This window comes from Cynocephalus volans, chromosome 7 (genome assembly GCF_027409185.1).
Source record: "Cynocephalus volans isolate mCynVol1 chromosome 7, mCynVol1.pri, whole genome shotgun sequence".
Lineage (NCBI taxonomy): Eukaryota > Metazoa > Chordata > Mammalia > Dermoptera > Cynocephalidae > Cynocephalus > Cynocephalus volans.
Window position 1 is genome coordinate 12,816,663 of NC_084466.1, and position 19,173 is coordinate 12,835,835.

Here is a 19,173-nt window from a genome sequence, read left to right on the forward strand (position 1 = left end):
AATGAAATAGATCTTCATGTGCTGACATGGAAAGATCTCCAAGATTTATCCTTGCATGAAAAATGTGTAATTCTATTTCTGGACAAATGTATCTATTGTTAGCAACTTAAATACCTCTAGGGCATCGGTTATATACTTCTGTGATGATTAATCCTATGGGTCAACTTGGCCAGGCCTCATTCAGTCAGCTGAAGGCCTTAATAGAAAAAGACTGACCTTCCCAAGCAAGGAGGAATTTAGCCAGCAGACTGCCTTTGGCCTTGAACTGCAACTCTTATACACACATACACACAACAAACACACACACACACAACCTATTGGTTCTAATTCTCTGGAGAACCATGATTAATAAAACTTATAGCATACATTTCAATAATATTAAAACATTTTTTTACGATAAGCACGTATTACTTTATAATCAGAAAAACAAGAATGACCACAAATCTTAGATCCAGTAAATAAAATTTAGATTACATTGAGCAATGCCTTTACATGTACCACTACACATACTTGTATACTTTATACAAATAAACTACCCATACACCTCTATAAATGATAAAGCACTAAGCAAACTTGCATTACTATTAATATCCTTCCTATCTCAATGGCTACAAAATCACTACCTTTTGGATCCAAGCCATAGGCCTCTCTGATACTCTCAATAAACTTACAGAGCTATCAGAAATACCTGAATATGAGCTTACATATTGAACAGGTACCCAAAGGACAGAAACAGATATTTCACAGATTGCAAGTAATACCTAGTAATGAATACATGATGAAATACTCAAGTACAATAGCAATAAACAGAGAAATAAAAATTAACATAATAAGGTAGCTTTTTAACAAATTATTTTGAAAATTATAATAACTAATACTAGTACTTAGTTTAACTTAGATGTTAAAATAGTAACAAATACTAAAAAAAAATAAAATAAAATAAAATAAAAGAGTAACAACTAATAAAATAAACCTTTTTTAGCAGATAAAGTAAAACAATTTTGAAAATTGTAATCAATACTAGTGAAAGTGCAGTTAAAATGGTATTCTGATATTAGAAAGGTGATGTTCTGAAGAGATATGAAAAAATGGTGCAATAAACCATAAAATTATTCACAACTTTGATTCTATTTAGGAGGAAACGTATCTTACACATATTTTAAAATACACGTTTGAAAAAAATTCAAAATATCAAAAAAGCTGTTCACTAGAATTCCATTTATAATGGCAAAAATGTAGAGGTAAATGCCTAACAGTTAAATACCTAACAGTCAGGTTTTAGGGATAAGTAAAATATGTCACACTGGTTCATCAGAATATTATACATAGCTCCATTAAAATGACGCTTATAAATATTTTATAGTAATATGAAAAACTAATAGGATCTTAAAAGTGAAAAAAATCAAGATACAAAATTATGATTAAATATCATTAGAATTGTGGATTTGAAAGAATCTAATAGAGAAAACTAAAAAGAAAACAGAAAAAAAGTCAAGGTCATTATTTTCAAAAGCATCTTTATATAATATGCTCTCATTTTAATTATAAGAACACACCAAATCTTCAATAGAAAAAAGCACTTAATACTCAACATACTAAAAATAATTTTTTTTTTTTTTTTTTTTTTTTTTTTTGTATTTTTCGTGACCGGCGCTCGCACCGGCCATTCCTTATGGGATCCGAACCCGCGGCGGGAGCGTCGCCGCGCTCCCAGCGCCGCACTCTCCCTAGTGCGCCACGGGCTCGGCCCCTAAAAATAATTTTGCAAACTATTTTCTCTCTAATAAAAAGGAGCTAGATTACGGCTGGCCGGTTCGCTCAGTTGGTCAGAGCATGGTGCTGATAAAACCAAGGTCCAAGGTTTGATGCCTATACCTGCCAACCACCAAAAAAAAGCTAAAGTAATCCTATCATGGAAACTTCTCTAACACATTGAAGAACCCATTTCTTGTACAGAGACATCTCAATTTAATAGCAAAATAAAATCATAATGAAGCCAGTTTCAAACACATGAGCTAAAACTAGTTGAACACCTTTTTTTCTCTGTAAATTAAAACAATACACAAAGTAATAATTATTTCATACTTACCACTGTACCAAGAAACTGAATGCTCATGTTTCCACCTGCTTCTCGAGAAAGACACTAAAAAAAAAAAAAAAAGGTATTGAATAAATTCGCATCCATACAAAAACTTGAACATGAATGTTCATAATAGCCAAAAAACCCAAATGTCCATCAACTGATGGACAGATAAGCAAAATACAGTATATCCATACAGTGGAATATTACTTACCCATAGAAAGCAATGAAATACTGATACATGCTACAACAGAAGTCAGTCACAAAGGGTCACACACTACATGAGTCTTTTTAATAAGAAGTGTCCGGAATAGGCAAATCCATAGAGAAGGAAAGTAGATTGGGGGTTACCTTCAGGAGGAGGAGAATGGGAGCAAATGAAGAATGGCTGTTCACTGTGTGGGGTTTGTTTTTCGGGGTGGGGGGAACATTCTGAAATTGACTATGCTGACTGTTGCACAACTCTGTGAAAAGACTATAAACCACTGAAGTGTAACTTTACATGGGTGAACTGTATGGTGTGTGAATTATATCTCAATAAACATGAATTAGCATTTGTTTAAAATACAATGAGAACAATGCAATTCTATGTTCAGAGAACAGTGAAAAATAATCTCTATGCTATGCATTTATTTGTAATTAAATATGTTCAAAGCAAATACAACATTATTATTTATGTATATACCTTACTTGTTCAAATTTTAGTTAATAGTAAATACTACTACTAAAAATGGATGTCTAAATAGTAAAGTAGAAGCTACATTTTTTTCAATCATTCTCACCTGTAAAATTGCTCTATTTAATCCTGACCTGTTCCTCAAAATTCTTCCTTTCCTGTGCTCTTCAGAGAGGGCCCAGTGGCTTCAAAGACCACACACACAAACAAAGAAGTTTAAACTAAGCAGCATGAATTTTTTTAAAGTTCCCAAAGGTAATCCTGAAGGGATGATTAGTGGCTTTCAGTCAACCACATGCATGAACTATTACAGATGTATCCTAATTTTGTTCCTTTTACAGAAGTGAAGGTTTACCAACTCTGATCTCTATGATCACTAAAGTCATACAACCCAGAGTGAACATCTAGAACTCAAGCTGAGCCCCTAGTTCCTTGATTGAGGGAGGTTAGATCAATAAGAAGGAAAGTGATTTAATGCAAAATGTTTTCCCCTCCCTGCAAACATTGCCAGTGATTTGACACAACAGTAATCTGACTAGCACACTCAAGGCAGTGTGATATAGAATAGAAAATTCAAAATCGGTATGCCATCATTTGACACATTAATTTCACTTCTAAGAATTTATCCTAAGGAAAAATATTTATGAGTAGGCAAAAAATTAAAGCTACAAAAATTCCATCACAGTGTAGTTTATAGAACTGAAAAATGTGAAGCAAATCATGGTAAATCCAGGCAGCCATTTAAAAATTTTAGAGACAAGAAAAATGTTTATGGTATATTTCCAAGTGCAAAAAGAAATAATAAAACAGTTATGTTCAGAATATGTCTTATAAAAAATTCTATATGTCATAGAAAAAATTCTATAATAAATAATGCACATAAGATAGTTAACTGTTATTACTGGGTAGAAAATATTAGTTGAACTTTTTTTCTTTTTTGCTGATCTGTTTTTCCTATTCTTTCATATAGACATATTTAACTCAATAAAGGCAAAAAGAGATAGAAAGAATACAGAATAGAAGAAAACAAATTATTTTCCATAGTGTCCTAAAGGAAACTCAATTACAAATTGAGTGTTGAATCCTACTCTCAGATACTGGCACCCTACTTTAGTCATCCACCTAACCATTCCCCCTCTATTGGCTATGCGCAGAGCATCACTAGTAGAATTAAGTTCCACCTTCCAGGACACTAAGACAGCAGAATTATAAAATAACTATAATTCAATATGACAAGTCCATAGTACAAAATGGGATAAGAGGCCAAACCAACTAAATGCATGGAAAAGTTAAGGAAGACTTGCATATAAACACTAGAGCTGGGTATTTAAAAATAAGCAGGATACAGTCATTATGGAAAATAGTATGGCATTTCCTCAAAAAATTGAAAATAGAACTAACATGTGATCCAGCAGTCCCACTACAAAGTCTGGTAGAAGCCTGACTGGCTAGGCCAACACAACAGTGGAACTAAGGACCTTAGAACTGGGAGGTGAACAGACCTGAAAGATTGTCTGAATTCTGTTCTACGGATGAGGAAACTAAAATATAAGGAATATAAAGGACAGGAATATAAAAAAGTAATTTGCCTACACAGTAGCCGGAGAGCAAGAATCACAGCCCAAGTATTTTCACTGTGCAGGATGTAGTGTCTCTACAATGTCTTAGACTAGATCATAACCACATGGTAAGTGCTTTAAGGACAAGGGCCATTTCTTGCACTTCCCTCCTTAATCCCAGCATCATACAAGCCAGTGCTGCAGAAATGAAAGCACAAAGTCAGAGTCTTTACCAAGGATCCTTTAGTTTCTCCATACTATGAAAGATAAGAGTGATCTACAGATCTCTCAATCATTAATTGTCTAGCAGTAGAAGTTTTGCTGGGGAGAATTAGAGGTGTAGTTGTCAAGAAATTAAGGAAAGGAGTTTTGCAGAACCATTTAGATTGTGGACCAGTGATCCAAAAACACGCTAACTTCTGTGCTTTTGAGGTTTTAAGAGTGATGAGGAAAGCACTCAGTTAAAGCATCCCTATTACCACCAGACAAAGACTCATTCCAGAAGTGGCTACATTTTCCTTCCTTGGTAGCCTGCAGCAGAGAGAAGAATCACAAGGCATAGTCCACATTTCCCAGGATAGAATCAGCACAATTAATTGGCTCTGTCACACAGCAACAGATTCAATCTTAGGAATCCATCGCTAGATAAAATTCATGATTTTAAAGTGTGGGTCTTGGATTCTGGGAAGGTGGCAGTGGTGGCATGATTTCTGAATCTTCCCCAATCTCCTATAAAAACATAAAGAGAACTAGAATAACAAGACAAAAAACTCACAGATTATATATAGACAAAACTAGATGACAAAGTATCCTCATGAAGCCCAAAATACAAACACATGGGGACAACCCAACAGTGGCTACAAGACCTGCTCTTGGATGCCACAGGGCAATGAAGGGATCTAAGAATTCCAAAACTAACCAAAGATATTCAGAGGATTTAATGAGGGCCAATTTGAGGACAGCAAGTGAAACTGGATAGGGTTTGGTCAGTCCAATCCCAGGGGAATACATGGATCTATAGTAAGATCTGAGATGGTGGAGCAGTCTGGACACTTTAGACTCCAAAACAACCAGCCAAAACTCCCTTGAGAGTGTCAGAGCCCCACAGTGAAAAAAAAGTGCTGGCAATAGAAACTGAAATGAACAGGTAAAGGGGAAACAGATAACACATATGTAAAAGTCCAAATAAAAATGGGGGATAGAAATAGAGACACAGAATTTTATGGTATGCAAATTACATCTCAATACAGCTGCTAAAAAAATAGAGCCGAAGATATCAAAAGGCCATATTTTTTAAACAAAGAGAGAGAGTTACAGCCATGAAGAAAAGCTATCCTGAACCATATATTCCCACTAAATGTAAAAAAAGAAAACCCCCCAAAACCTAAACTAACTTCAAGTAAAAATGAGCAATAGACAAGTGTCAAGGTCAAAATCCATACAAACTTATAATGAAAAAGAGAAGAAGGTGCAGAATTTTTAAAATGACGACAAAAAAATGATGGCATAACAAAAAGCCATGCACACAAAAGAGATGAAAACCATAATCTAATAATGTAAGACATAGCACAAGATCTAAAGGAACAACATAGATCTCCTGCAAAATAAGGGGATAAAACTCAGGAAATAATTAAAAATAAGATAAACAATGATTACAGAAATGAAGACAACACTAGAGAAAACGTGAACAAATAAGCGTAATAGATAACATCTTAAGAGAAACAGATGCCAAGGTCGCCTACAATTTGTACCTTGCCATATCTATGGGTTAATTTTGTCCAACTCTTATTCATCAACATCATAAACAGCTGATGACTGTCTTTTTCCAATACTTCCATCAATGGCTTCAAGAGTATCTCAGGCTCCTGATTTTTCTCCTACATCCCTGGCAGCTCTTTCTTGACCTCCCTGGCTGTCTTCATGTATTCAATCAATTTCTAACTGCTGGAAAGTCCCAGGATCCAGACCACAGCCCTCTTCACTTTCCATCAACATTCTTCCTTGGTGTGATCCCCTCCAGATTGATGCTTCCATCCACCTGCACCCCTGTTCCACCAGACCTACTTGAAAAAAATCAACTTTACTAAAGTATAACTTATGTATAAAATATGCACTCAAATTAAAGCACAGAACTCAATGACTTTGGACAGTTGTGTACAACTGCAAAACCACCACCACAATCAAGATATGGAATATTTCCACCACCTCCAAAAGATTCTTCCTGCCGTTCTGCAGTCCAACCTCTGTCCCTGTCACCAGGCAACTAGTGATCTGCTGTCTATAAACAAGTTCATTTTCCCAAATGAATATTCAGTTGTTCCAGCACCATTTGTTTAAGGGAATTTTCCATTAATTCCTCAGCACCTTTGCAAAAATCAGTTGACCATTTATGTCTGAATCTATTTCTAGACTCTATTCTGTTCTATTAATGTACATGTGTATCTACCAATACCACACTGATGCTTCTGTTTTATAGTTTGTCTTGAAATCAGGTGGTATAAAAATTGCTTTGGCTCCTATGATTTTCAACTAATGGAATTTTTTTTTTATTGTGGTAAGAAAACAAAATTTACTATCTTAACTATTTTTAAGTGTACTATTCAGTACCCTCTAACCAACTGAGCTAACCTGCCAGCCAAGGATTTCATTTTATTTTTTTATTTTTTATTTTTTTTTGTGGCTAGCCAGCTCAGGGATCCACCATTAATTCTTTAATTTCTTCACAGTCAGTATCTGATCCATTTGTCAATCTTTTCTGCCCTCCCTCCAAAATATATGTCAGATTAGTTCACTTATCATCTCCACTGCTACCATCTCAGTCTAAGCCAGAAGGCAGCAAACTTTTTCTATAATGGGCCATACAGTAAACATTTTAGGCTTTGGGAGCCCAGAGGCAAAATTAAGTATATTATGTAGCTACTTACCTAACAAGAGAGAAAGCGAATTCCCACAACTTTTTCTTAGACAAAATTTAAAACATAATAACTAAACATATTTTTTTTTGTAATACTGGTTTACGAGTAAGGAGAATAAAATTCCTTTTTTTTTTAGGTACAAAGTTTGTTTGAGGCTCAAAGTGTTCCCTATCATCGACATCAACAGCAAATGTTCATTGGCTAATGCTGATCTGGAATGAGATTTTATGCATTTCATCTTTAGAAATGTGTTTTTACACAGATAGGTTCTGCCAAATACTGGTATCAGTCCACAAGCACATGATTTTACTTGAGCATATTCATCACTTGGAAGGCATTTATAGAATTTTTAAAATTTCTTCTTTGGATATTTGTCTTTCGGCATGATACTACATAATAGTTTGATACCTTCCAATTTAAGGTTAGGTGGAACCTTCTCAATTATACAGTTAAATGGATTTAAAATATGGAAATTTCCTTTGCTCTTGCATTGAGGTTTGGAAAATGCTGCTGAAATACATTTAGCTTCTTGTTTTAATCTTTTGACAGCCTAGGAAATACAAAAAGAAGCTTGACATTATTTTTGATTCAAACATTAGTTGTTGTCAAAATGACTTTACCACAGTATGTTTTACATGTAAGAGGTTTCATCTTGCAATTTTAGGTTGAATTAATAAAAAACATTTAAGTCTGCAGCATAAGCTAATTTCAAAACCATTCAGTGTTTGAGAACAGTAGTTGGAAATGGTTCTTCTTATTCAAAAAAATTTTAATCTTAGTCCTGAGCTCACAATAAGCTTTACCACTGCTAAGCCACTGAACTGCTGCGTGGTCAGGAAAGCCTGAGCATTCCAGTCTCCTATGACAGAAATGGCAGGAGCAGCCATAGGCAGACAGACAAAAATAAATGAATGTGGCTACGTTCCAGTAAACCTGTATTTATGAATACTGAAATTTGAACCTCACATACTTTATAGGTCATGAAATATGATTTTTCCCCCCAACCATTTAAAAATGTAATAACCACTCAACTTGTGAACTGTACAGAAACGGGCAGTGGGCTGGATTTGGCCACCTCCTGGTGGAGGACTGCAATGGTCACATAAATGATCTCCCTATCTCCACCACCGGGCCCTTGTGCTCCTTTCTCCTCCACAGCAGTGATTTTAAATCACATCATGTCATTCTCCTATGTAAAACCCTCTAAAAGCTTCCTAATATGAATAGAATAAAACATGATCTGGTCCTTGACTATTTTTTTCCACTTTCCTACTGGCCTTCCTTCTGGCCTTCACACAAAACAAGCCTGCTCCTGTCTCTGAGCTTTTGCACCTGCCATTCCTTCCTCCTGGGACTTTCTTCCCCCTGACTTTTGCACGGCTGCCCCTTTTCCTCATAGGTCTCAACTCTATTCAGAAAGGACTTCCAACCCTCCTATTTTATAGTCCTCATTCAACTTCTTAGTACTAAAATGATCTTATTTATGTGCCTACACGTTTAGTAACTACATCCCCATGCTGGAATATAAGTCCTATTCCCTGCTCTCTCTGCAGAGTTTGGGACACTGCCGAGGCCATATTGGGCATTCCCTTCTATGCTGGAGATACTAAAACAATATATTATTCCTTTTCCTTACCCTACAAGAGTTAGACTCGTTCTCGGGCAAACAGAAATAATTTTGCAATGTGTAAAATGAAAACTTAGATTTAAAACTTATACTTTCACATTAAAAACACAATTAAATTATATCAATGAATGTGTAGCCATAGTAGGTACCAATAAGTTGCCCTTAACTTTGCATTCAATCTAAATCAGGTCACAATTTTATATATAATGACCACAGCCTTTTTCTTTTCATCATACTACCATGATCTGTAGAGAAGGAAGAAAAGAAAGAAGGAAGAGAAAGAGGAAGAAAGGAAGGAGGGGGGGGGGAGAGGCATGGGCCAAAACCTGACATATCTCAGCCATAAAGATTGATGTAATGGAAAACAGAAAAACGAAATTTCATTCAAAACTGGAATTTTCTTCTCTCTTTCCTAAGAAAAATATACACTTCTACCACAGTCAAGGATTAAGAAAGAATCCACAAAAAACAAAGTATAATACTCAATGCCGGCAATGAATCTGACACATGCCAAAACAAATATGAACTGACCACTCAATAAGCTAATAGCAAAAGTCTTAATGAAAATTAAGACTTTTATTTTCCAGAAACATATTCTACCCTTATTAAAATATTTTCTCCAACTATTTTATCCTTTTTCCTATTTTAAATGGCACTTCATAGACAGATAAAATTTTCCTTCTTATTTTTGTAGTCTGCTCCAACTTTTACAAAAAAACACTCCTTTTTATTTCTTTAAAGAAAAAAAAATTTAGAAGGTTTTGTTAACAAAATGATTTCTACATTTGTTAAAATCAAATTCATACAAATTAGCAAGGTTACTCATTCAGAAGAAAGCAAAAACATTCACAAAACAATAAACAAAATGTTCCCAAAATAAAATCAGAGGCAATTTCACCTTTAAAAGTAATGTCACTGAACAGTAAGAGGAAGAAATAGTAATAGTTTTCTTTTTCCCCTCACTGATTTCCAACTTGATAATATACTTTGAAGGCCATTACTATGGGATTTGTCTTATCAGTCTCCAGTGCAGCTGCCTGTATCACTTTCCATGTTTACTACAATCACTGTTTATACTATTCAAAATTCTCTTCTGGCAACCACTAAAATATAATTTTCTAGTTAACAGATAGTAGAAGAGAAAAAACCGTGCATGTGTGTAGGGATGTGGGAGGGGAGGCTCAGAAAGACCTATTCTTATTATGTTACATTTTAAATGCAACTCCAAATCATAAAATATATGCTGCTAGAGACTAAGAAAACTGCTAAGTTTCCAGGATTACATTAGAAAAGCAGGTAGACTTGCATCAAAATTAGTATTTTAAGTTATACTTGTAAATGCATCCTAGCTGTTAAATTGTGATTATATTTTTTGAAGCATAGTGAAAGTAGTTATTTCTGTTCTACTGGTGAGCATGTTTCTAAGATATGTAACTATAACTGATGATTTCAGGAATGTGAAAAGGAGATGGTTAATACTCTTTGATTTCCTCTTTCTTTAGGAAAAAAATACCAACCTCTACTTATTCTAAGTTATATATATAAATATCCTATACATCCTAAACAGATGGTTTAATATTACATTTGATGACTCTAGAATAATCACATGTATATAGTACAAAATAACAGCTAATTACTTCTAAGAGGTGGGGGTGGGGAGAAACATCTTAAAAACATGGAAAACATTTACATGAGAACTAAAAAATATAAGATTACTTCCAAATTCACTTTTTTAGTGTGTGTGCTAGCAAAATACTCACAAAAATGCAAGTCCCTTCATTTAATTTTCTAATTAAAATGTTAATTTTAGCATCTAGCCATAGTTATTAGGATTAAAACTAAAGTTTGTTCTCAGAGGTTGTTGTGGGAGCTATTTTAATCTTAAAACAAACAACAACAACAAAAACCTTATTTTTAACTTCCTCTCTTTCTTAAATGGATATGCAAATCAACAATTTATTTTCTTCAAATCAGAAAGTTAAAAATAAAATTTTAGTTTTTTTTTTTTCTTTTTTTGCAGCTGGTCAGTACAGGGATCCCAACCCATGACCTTAAAGGCTGCACTTTAACCAACTGGGCTAAACAGCCAGCCCCTAACGTTAAAATTTTTAAATCTATTCAAATTCTTTACGGACAAGCACTTGTAAATGTATAACAGATACTTATACAACCTGTAAACACAGTAACATCTCTTCTATCATACTCATGTGCTTGTATAATATTCTATATTACATAGGCCCAGTGGGTGTTTTATGTTATCATGTTATATTGATTTATTTAATACTCCAATCACTCCACAAGTAATCCATTTAATCTGGTAGTCTGCAGAAAATAGCATGAGATTCATGTGACACTATTCCAAATTTGTCTGCTTTAACATTGAAAATTAGTTCCACTTAGCTGAATATCAATAACCTATTCAATGTAGAATGCAGTAGTGCTGCAATCAGCTCTCTACCGTTATTTATCTTCTCTTGAAAATACATAAGCAAGAATAAGAGAAATAAAAAGAAAAAAATCTTCAAAGGTACACCATGCACAGCTTCACATCATACAAATGCAGAAATTGTTAGACCTTAGCAGGATCTCAAGATATTTTCAAAAGTATTTAGCTACTCTTCAGGCCTGAAGACAACCTGCTGTGAGCAGGTGGATAGAAGAAATCATGCCACACAAAGATACAGGCCAATAGCAGTTAGTTGGCTCTGCTTGCAAATGTTCAAACAACGTGACTATGCGAAAGGAAAATCTAGTATGTAAAATGCTAACAAGAAGCAATGCATTAAATCCCAGCAGACAAATTACATTGTAAGAAATGGGAAACTATTTGAGTTGTTCAAAGTAAAATTGAAGCGCCTCTTTCAAGGTTAAAAAAATATTACTTCACTTATTCATCCAGCATGTTCCACACTACAAAGGTTCTAGAGTATATGAAGAAAACAGAGAGTGAGGGAGCTCCACGCAGACAGTACATAGCAAATCTTTTGTTTCATCTTTAATTATATGCTACAGGCAAGAAATCATTTCACTTTTTAAAAATAATTCTAATTTTCGTTAAGCTTCTAAATTTAAATTTAAATTTAAAAAGTTTGCCAACTAAATAAGTTAATCTTCTGTTTAAAAATGAACTCTACTTATCTATTCTAGTTTTAAATTAAAAAAACCAAAACTATGATTGACACATGGCAGGAGGGACACTGAAAAAAACATTATGTGGGGCTGGCTAGTTAGCTCAGCTGGTTAGAGCACAGTGTTAAAGCACCGAGGTAAATGGTGCAGATCCCCTTACTGGTCAGCTATCAAAAAAAATAATAATAAATTAAATTAAATCAAAAAGAATTTAAACAAAAAAGCCACATGACATTATTTCACACTTACTTGCTTGTTTAATATTAAGCTCATGAGGTTTGCCAATGAAAGCCAGGAAAGTGCATAAACAACATGATCTGACTGGACAATAGGGAGCTAATGCCTAAACCAAGAGTATGTTACCTCCCCATTTCATCAAATTAAATGCTACTTTTCATGTAATCACAGGGATTCAACAATAAAATGAAATAGATGCTAATCACCCATACCTCCTTAAGTAAGATGCTAGACAGGCTACCTAGGAGAATATTCTAAGAAACTATGAAACCAGCAACTGTCCATCTCCCACCTCAAGAGAATATAAAGGAAGTTAAAAATTAATCCAAGGAGGTTAAATTCTTAAGCTAAGACTTTGAGGTTGAACACCTTAAGTGAAGTGAAAGGGACTCCGTGAGAATCCCTAAATTTTCCATGTATCTACTGGAGTTTGAGGGATTCTTAGGGAAGATCTGCAATCCTTGTTGGTGACAGAGCAAGGACAGAAGCTTGTATTTTGTGAGTTTGGTGAGGTAGGATGTATAACTATTTCCTGTGGCCCAGTTGGGGATTGTGCAGAAGAGAACGAGGCTGGGTCACTGTGAGATGACCTGCCCAACAAGAACATCAACAACAGCAAGCTCTCCAGTTCTGCAGGTGAAGAATTCCCCCAAATACACAAAGGTGGCCCAGAATCCACTTGCCAGTTTTGGACATCTGCCATGCCTCAGAAGAAGGAAAGCCAGAGTACATCTGCCCTAGTCAACTTGGCTCTTCCTGCTGTGTACCTCTTGTCTTTACCCTGTTCTGCAACTTTTGGGAGACTCCATACAGCAGCTGTGAAGTGGGAGTGGATATAAGGCACGAAGGAAGAAAGCAACACTCTTCCCTAGCAAAGGCTTCTCAGTGTGAGGTCAAACTGAGCGCAGGGAAGAACAGTTTTACCAATTTTGATATTACAATGAACTAGACTTTTAAATCTACCCTTTCCCAGATAGAACACTGTTTGTTTCTTATCTGGTAGCAACTGCACAGAATGTAAGAACTGTATGTGTTTTTATGCAGAGAAAAGAAAGAAGCAGTTGAAAGAAAGGGTTTAAAAAGACAGCTGTGAGAAGCTGCTTCTACTTGCACTGATAAAGCGCCATTTATACAAGGAACTGGTTGCTCGGTAAAACCAATAAAGGAAAAGAAAGTCTTGGGAAGTACCTTGATCGCTTCTTCAATTACTATCTAAATAAATCCTGTTTGACAAGAAGATACCCCTTCTCACCCATTAGGATAGCTATTATCAAAGAAACAGAAAATAATAAGTGTTGACAAATATGTAGAGAAACTGGAATTCTTGTGCACTGCTGATAGGAATGTAAAATAGTTCAGCCACTGTGGAAAAAAGTAGGGCAGTTTCTCAAAAAATTAAAGATAGAATTACCATATGACCCAACAATTCCACTTCTGGGTATACACCCGAAAGAATTCAGGAATAGAACAGATATTTGTACACCAATATTCATATCAGCATTATTCACAATAGCCAAAAGGCAGAAACAACCCAGTGTTCATCGACAGAGAATGGATAAACAAAATGTGGTATATTCACACAGTGGAATATTATTCAGGAAGGAGATCCTGTCACATGCTACAACATGGATGAACCTTGAAGATATTATGCCAAATGATATAAGGCAGTCACAAAAAGACAAATACTGTACAATTGCAATTATACGAGGTACCTACAGCAGCCAAATTCATAGAAACAGAAAATAGAATGGTGGTTGCCAGGAGCTGGGGGAAGAGGGAACGAAGAGTTATTGATTAATGGGTATAGTGTTACCATATCTTGAGGGAATAACTACCTAAAAGTGATAGACAAGACTGATAAAAACTCATACTGGAAAAACAAAAAGATAGTCAGAGCCAGGGATTTGTTAGAGATGGGATTTTGTAACCCTTATGGCACCCATCAAACGCGCAGGGTATACAACAAGCTGTGTCGTTTTCATCATCAACCTCTCTCAAACTCAACCCTCTTTTTGGTCACACTGCCTGTACCCTAGAGTTTAGGATCCACTTAGCTCATAAATGAAGTAATGTGATTGTTTTTAAATGAACTCCTTTTCCACTTCCCCCTTTAACCCCCTGATTCCCTCCACTATCATAAGGATGCATTAACTTTCCACAACAACATTTTGATGAATGTTACTTTCCTCTGCAAAAAAGTTTCAGTCAGGTCTCCATTGCTGGTTGAAAAGCACAGACTCTCTAAGCTCATGTTAACAACCTCGCTCCTCCACTTTATTTTCCCATGCTTAGCTCTCACTGCTCCCCTACGCAAATGCTTCCCAGTCCACCTTCCACTTCACAAACATGCTATTCCAAGGTGTTTCTCAAATACCATCTGACCCCCTTGGCCCACAAGCCACATACCCCCACACCCACACACCCACACCCCTATACAAACACACACGTATCCTAGATATAAGTGAAAAATGAAAGAGAGCCAGTGGCTGAGAGCTCATGGAAGCAAATACAATGACAAGAGTTTCATACTCAGGGAAAAGACATCTTTTTGTTGAAAATTAACTGAGAAACACTTCACAGCATTAATAAGCCTTCTAAAGAATTTTGGGGTTGGAAAGGTAAGAGTGGCAAGCTAGTAAAGGGGAGAAAAACATGACTATTGAGGAAGTAGTGCTGGCACAACTGGTTATCCATATTGTAAAAAGTAAAATTGGATCTCTAACTCATACCATATACAAAAGTAATCCCAGAGGGATTAAAGATTTAAATGTGAAAAGTGCAACTTAAAAAGGGTTAGGAGAAAATATAAGCAAGTATTTTATGAGCTTAGGAATAGAAGGGGATTGTTTAAACAGAAACAAAGGACATGAGCCATAAAGGAAAAGATAGAAAATTCTGACATTAAATCTCTGATTTAAATTTCACTTGGATAATTTTAAAAGGTAAAAACATAAGCTATGAACAGGGAGAAATTATTTGTAATGCATATAATTAATGGATTAGAAACCATAATATATGAAGATCTTTTATGAATTAATAAGAAAAAGAAATAATCCAATTTTTAAAAGTAGGCAAAAGCCACAAGCACGCATTTTGCAGAAGAGAAAAAGAACTGTCAATAAACATATTTTTTAAATGCTTGTTGTCATTATTAATCAGGGAAATAGACATTAAAACCAAAAAGACATACCAGTCAGGAAAAACTTAAACAGTCTGGGAACACCAAAGGCTCACTAGGATGTGAAGCAAAATTGTTAAGGGTACAGATTCCTGGGTGTCAAAGTCTGGTACTTCTACATACTAGCAGAATGCCTTGGGTAAGCAATTGAGCCTCTACAAGCCTCAATTTCCCCAAATGCAAAATGAGAGATAATATTAGTACACACTTTATTGGACTGCTGTGAGGATTAAATAAACTAATATATACGAAGGCTTAGAACAGTCAGTGCCTTACATAGTAAGTATAGAATAAAGTAAGCTCATTATTTATATTATTAATATCATCATCATCAACACTACTGGTGGGAACATGAAATGGTCCAGCCAGATAGGGAAAACCTCTTGGCATTACTGTGTAGTTTTAGGAGTGCATAATCCCTACAATGCAGCCATTCTACTGGCGTATTCCCTGGAGAAACTCTTATTTCAAGAGGAATCATGTAGTGGAAGAATGTTCATAGAAGCATCATTTATAATGAAAATAGAACAAACGTCTATTTAGAGGAGAATAAATAAAGCTACATGCATCAACATGGACAAATCTCACAGATAAAATACTGGTAGGGGGAAAGTAACTCATGGAAGAATACAGAGCAAGAACAAGGGGCCAGTTACATAAAGTTTAAAAACATGAAAGCAAAACAAGATACTATTCACAGTTTTACTGTATATGTAAATATCCCTAAAGAAAAGCAAGAGAGTGATACATTTAAAAACCACAATGGTTTTTACCATTAGGGGCACGAGGAAGGAGGAGCAATACCATTACCAAATGGTATTGGTAAGGCTTCTTTTTTACTTAATTACTTTTTTTGGCAGCTGGCCGGTACAGGGATCCAAACCCTCAACCTTGGTGTTATAACACCACGCTATAACCAACTGAGCTAACTGGCCAGCCCTCTTTTTTATACAAATGGTGGGTAAACAGGTTTTCGTGGTGTTACTCTTTAGCTTTTACACAGATGTAATACCTATTATTTTGTATATATAAAAAATGTAATAATAAAGAGTTTACATGTATGCACAAAAATCCAGGGGAAAAAACAGCAGTTATTTTTTAAAATCAGCTGAAAAATACCTGTGGTAATATCCATCTCTCTCAGAATTTACCATAAACAAGTACAAAGAGAAATATAAATACATACTAGCATCTGCATAGCCATTTGCTTGGCGATGTTGAGCTGAAACTCTTGGAGCAATGCAGCCCAGGAAGACAGCACAGAGAAAAAGAATAAACCTTTGAGACCTGCCCAACTTTAAAGGCAGGGGGAAGAGAAATCAGCAAAGACAAGTGCAAAGCTACCAGTTCACTCCTTCTGCCAACTTCCAGATCCCTTCCTCACACAAAGCTCTTCATCCTCACAGCTGTGTAGAATGATTTCTCTTCTCCGTTTCTGCTAACTTCTCTCTTTGGCTCCAATCTCAATCTCACTCTTCTTCAATTCACTCTCCACAATGCAACCAAAACACAAAAACTCCTTGTAAACTCAGTTCTGTCCACATCACTTTCTTCCTGAAAACTCTTCCACAGGTCTCCACTGGCCTAAGGATACAGTAGAGTCCAAACCGTGTACTCAAGGAGGCCTCCTATCATATAGCTCCTGCTCACCTCACTTTGGCTCATCACTCCCCAGCTTATTCTCTGATTACAAAGGTTTAAAGCAGTGGTTCTCACATGTGGCCCTCGGACCAGCAACATCAGCATTACCCGGGAACTTATCAGAAATGCAGACTAGCCCAGACATACTAAATCAGAGTAAACTTGTGGGTGGGTCCAAAAACCTGAGTTTTAACAAGTCTTCTGGTTGATTTTGAAGCATATTAAAATTTGAGCATTGCTGGTTTATAGCATGAATGAGAGGTAAATTATAATTTGAAGAACTCTTATGGAGGAAATCGAAAAGTACTATAGCATCGTGGTAAAAAGCACATTCTCTGGGATCAGTCCACCAGGGTTCAAGTTTCTGCTCAGCTAATTCTTGGCCATGGGGAACTTCCTTAGCTTGCCCCAGCATAGTGTAATGCTGGATAGCACAGATCCTACAGTAAGTCGGCTGGGATTTAAATCCTGGCTCTAAACTCTTATTAGCTGTGTGATCTTGAGCTTACTCTTACTTTCTCTGAGCTCCACTTGGCTCATTTATAAAAGTGTAAATATTAGTACCTACTTCATATGGTTGTTGTAAAAATTAAAGGAGTTAATATATGTACTGTACTAAAAACTGTACTTGATGCGCAATAAGCATTATATGTTTTTTATTATTACTATACTGTTACTAAGTTCATGGAGACCACATTATATTTTGGAGGGAGTCAACACTGAATGCTAATGTCCATTGAAAGTAAATAAAATACATTCCTTCTCATATGGAGAAACTTTCCTCACCTTTTTTTAGGTAAATGACTTTTCCTCCAGTATTCCATTTATCTCTCTGAAAGAATTTATTTCCTTCCAATTAGAGAGCACTTAACTGGATGCAATGACCTCTTCCAGTCAATGGATCTGCCTTTAAGGGGTCATTTATTTCAGATACATTAGTGCTTTCTGTAGCAAAGAACTCACAAGATTGAAAAGAGATTACTGAACATTATCCCTATTCCAAGGAAACTATTTCTGGTGATTACTCTAAACACATAACAGTATTAATTTCTTTTCTTTTTGGGGGCAGCTCGCCAGTATGCGGATCCAAACCCATGACCTGGAAATATAAGGCTGTGCTCTAACCAACTGAGCTACGTGGCCAGCCAATAAATTTCACTATAAATTTTACATGTAAAAGTGTCATCAAGATAACTTTCTGCTGTCATTGAGAAAGATGCTGAAAGTCATCATGACACAAAAATCTGAAGAGTAGGACTTTATATCTCTTTCTTCTCACTACTGAGAGGTCCTACTATGTCCCTCTGACCAACCACATGAATAACTGAGCCACAACACATTCAGTGCAGAATATATTCTATTGAACATAAACAAATGTAAAAAAACCATATTTTTTGAAGACATAATAAATATCTGTGAGGTAAAATTATGTACTGATATTTCCTTCATGGAAATTATGTACTGATATTTCACCTCACATTTTGCATACTTATGAAGTTAGAAGATATAAGACAGAGAGTTAGAATACAAAAGAAAATATGAGAAAAAATATTATACAGGGGCAAGTCACAAAACCAAAGTCAAAATATAAGGCTCATTACTGAGAGTTCACAAGGTTTCTTAGAACCATAGAGACAACATTCCAATTCAATCTGGCTTGGAAACTAACTCAGTCATCAAATATTCACTGGGGATGCTGGAATCCTCTGCCCCGCAGTCTCTAAACGAGGTAAATATGAATTGGGTGTAGAGTAGTCTTTATTTGTGATTCTCTTGATTTCTCTAGGTTTTAAAAATCAGTTTCCTTTGTAAAATCAAATTAAGAGAATGCAAAAACATTTTCATAAAAAAGAAAAAAGGATAAGCATTTAATGCCATGGGGGGGTTATGATTTTTATTAGCATGTGACAGCCATATGTTCCATGATTTTTTGTTTTTTGTTTTCCTGGAACCCTAAACCTCAAATATGAGGTGAGATGAAAGAATTTTGGTAGAATCTTTTTTCATAGCTTTCTACTTCAAAATGGAGGTCACTGATTACAAAGAACATTCTATCAAATCTGGGTTTCAAGGCATCTCCTCAATGTAAGACATTTTATATTGGGGGGGAAAGAAAGGTTAAAACTTAAGA

The 19,173-nt window shown here is 35.5% G+C and overlaps 1 protein-coding gene across 5 annotated transcripts in view; it reads right to left on the minus strand.

Annotated features, from left to right (window-relative positions):
• PCCA (propionyl-CoA carboxylase subunit alpha) overlaps positions 1-19,173 on the minus strand; it is a 411,013-nt gene that overhangs the window by 80,281 nt on the left and 311,559 nt on the right. For all 5 annotated transcript variants that reach the window (XM_063101797.1, XM_063101799.1, XM_063101796.1 and 2 more), the window contains one exon: positions 2,090-2,143. In XM_063101797.1, the coding sequence (XP_062957867.1) occupies positions 2,090-2,143 (54 nt within the window). The remainder of the gene's footprint in view (positions 1-2,089; positions 2,144-19,173) is intronic.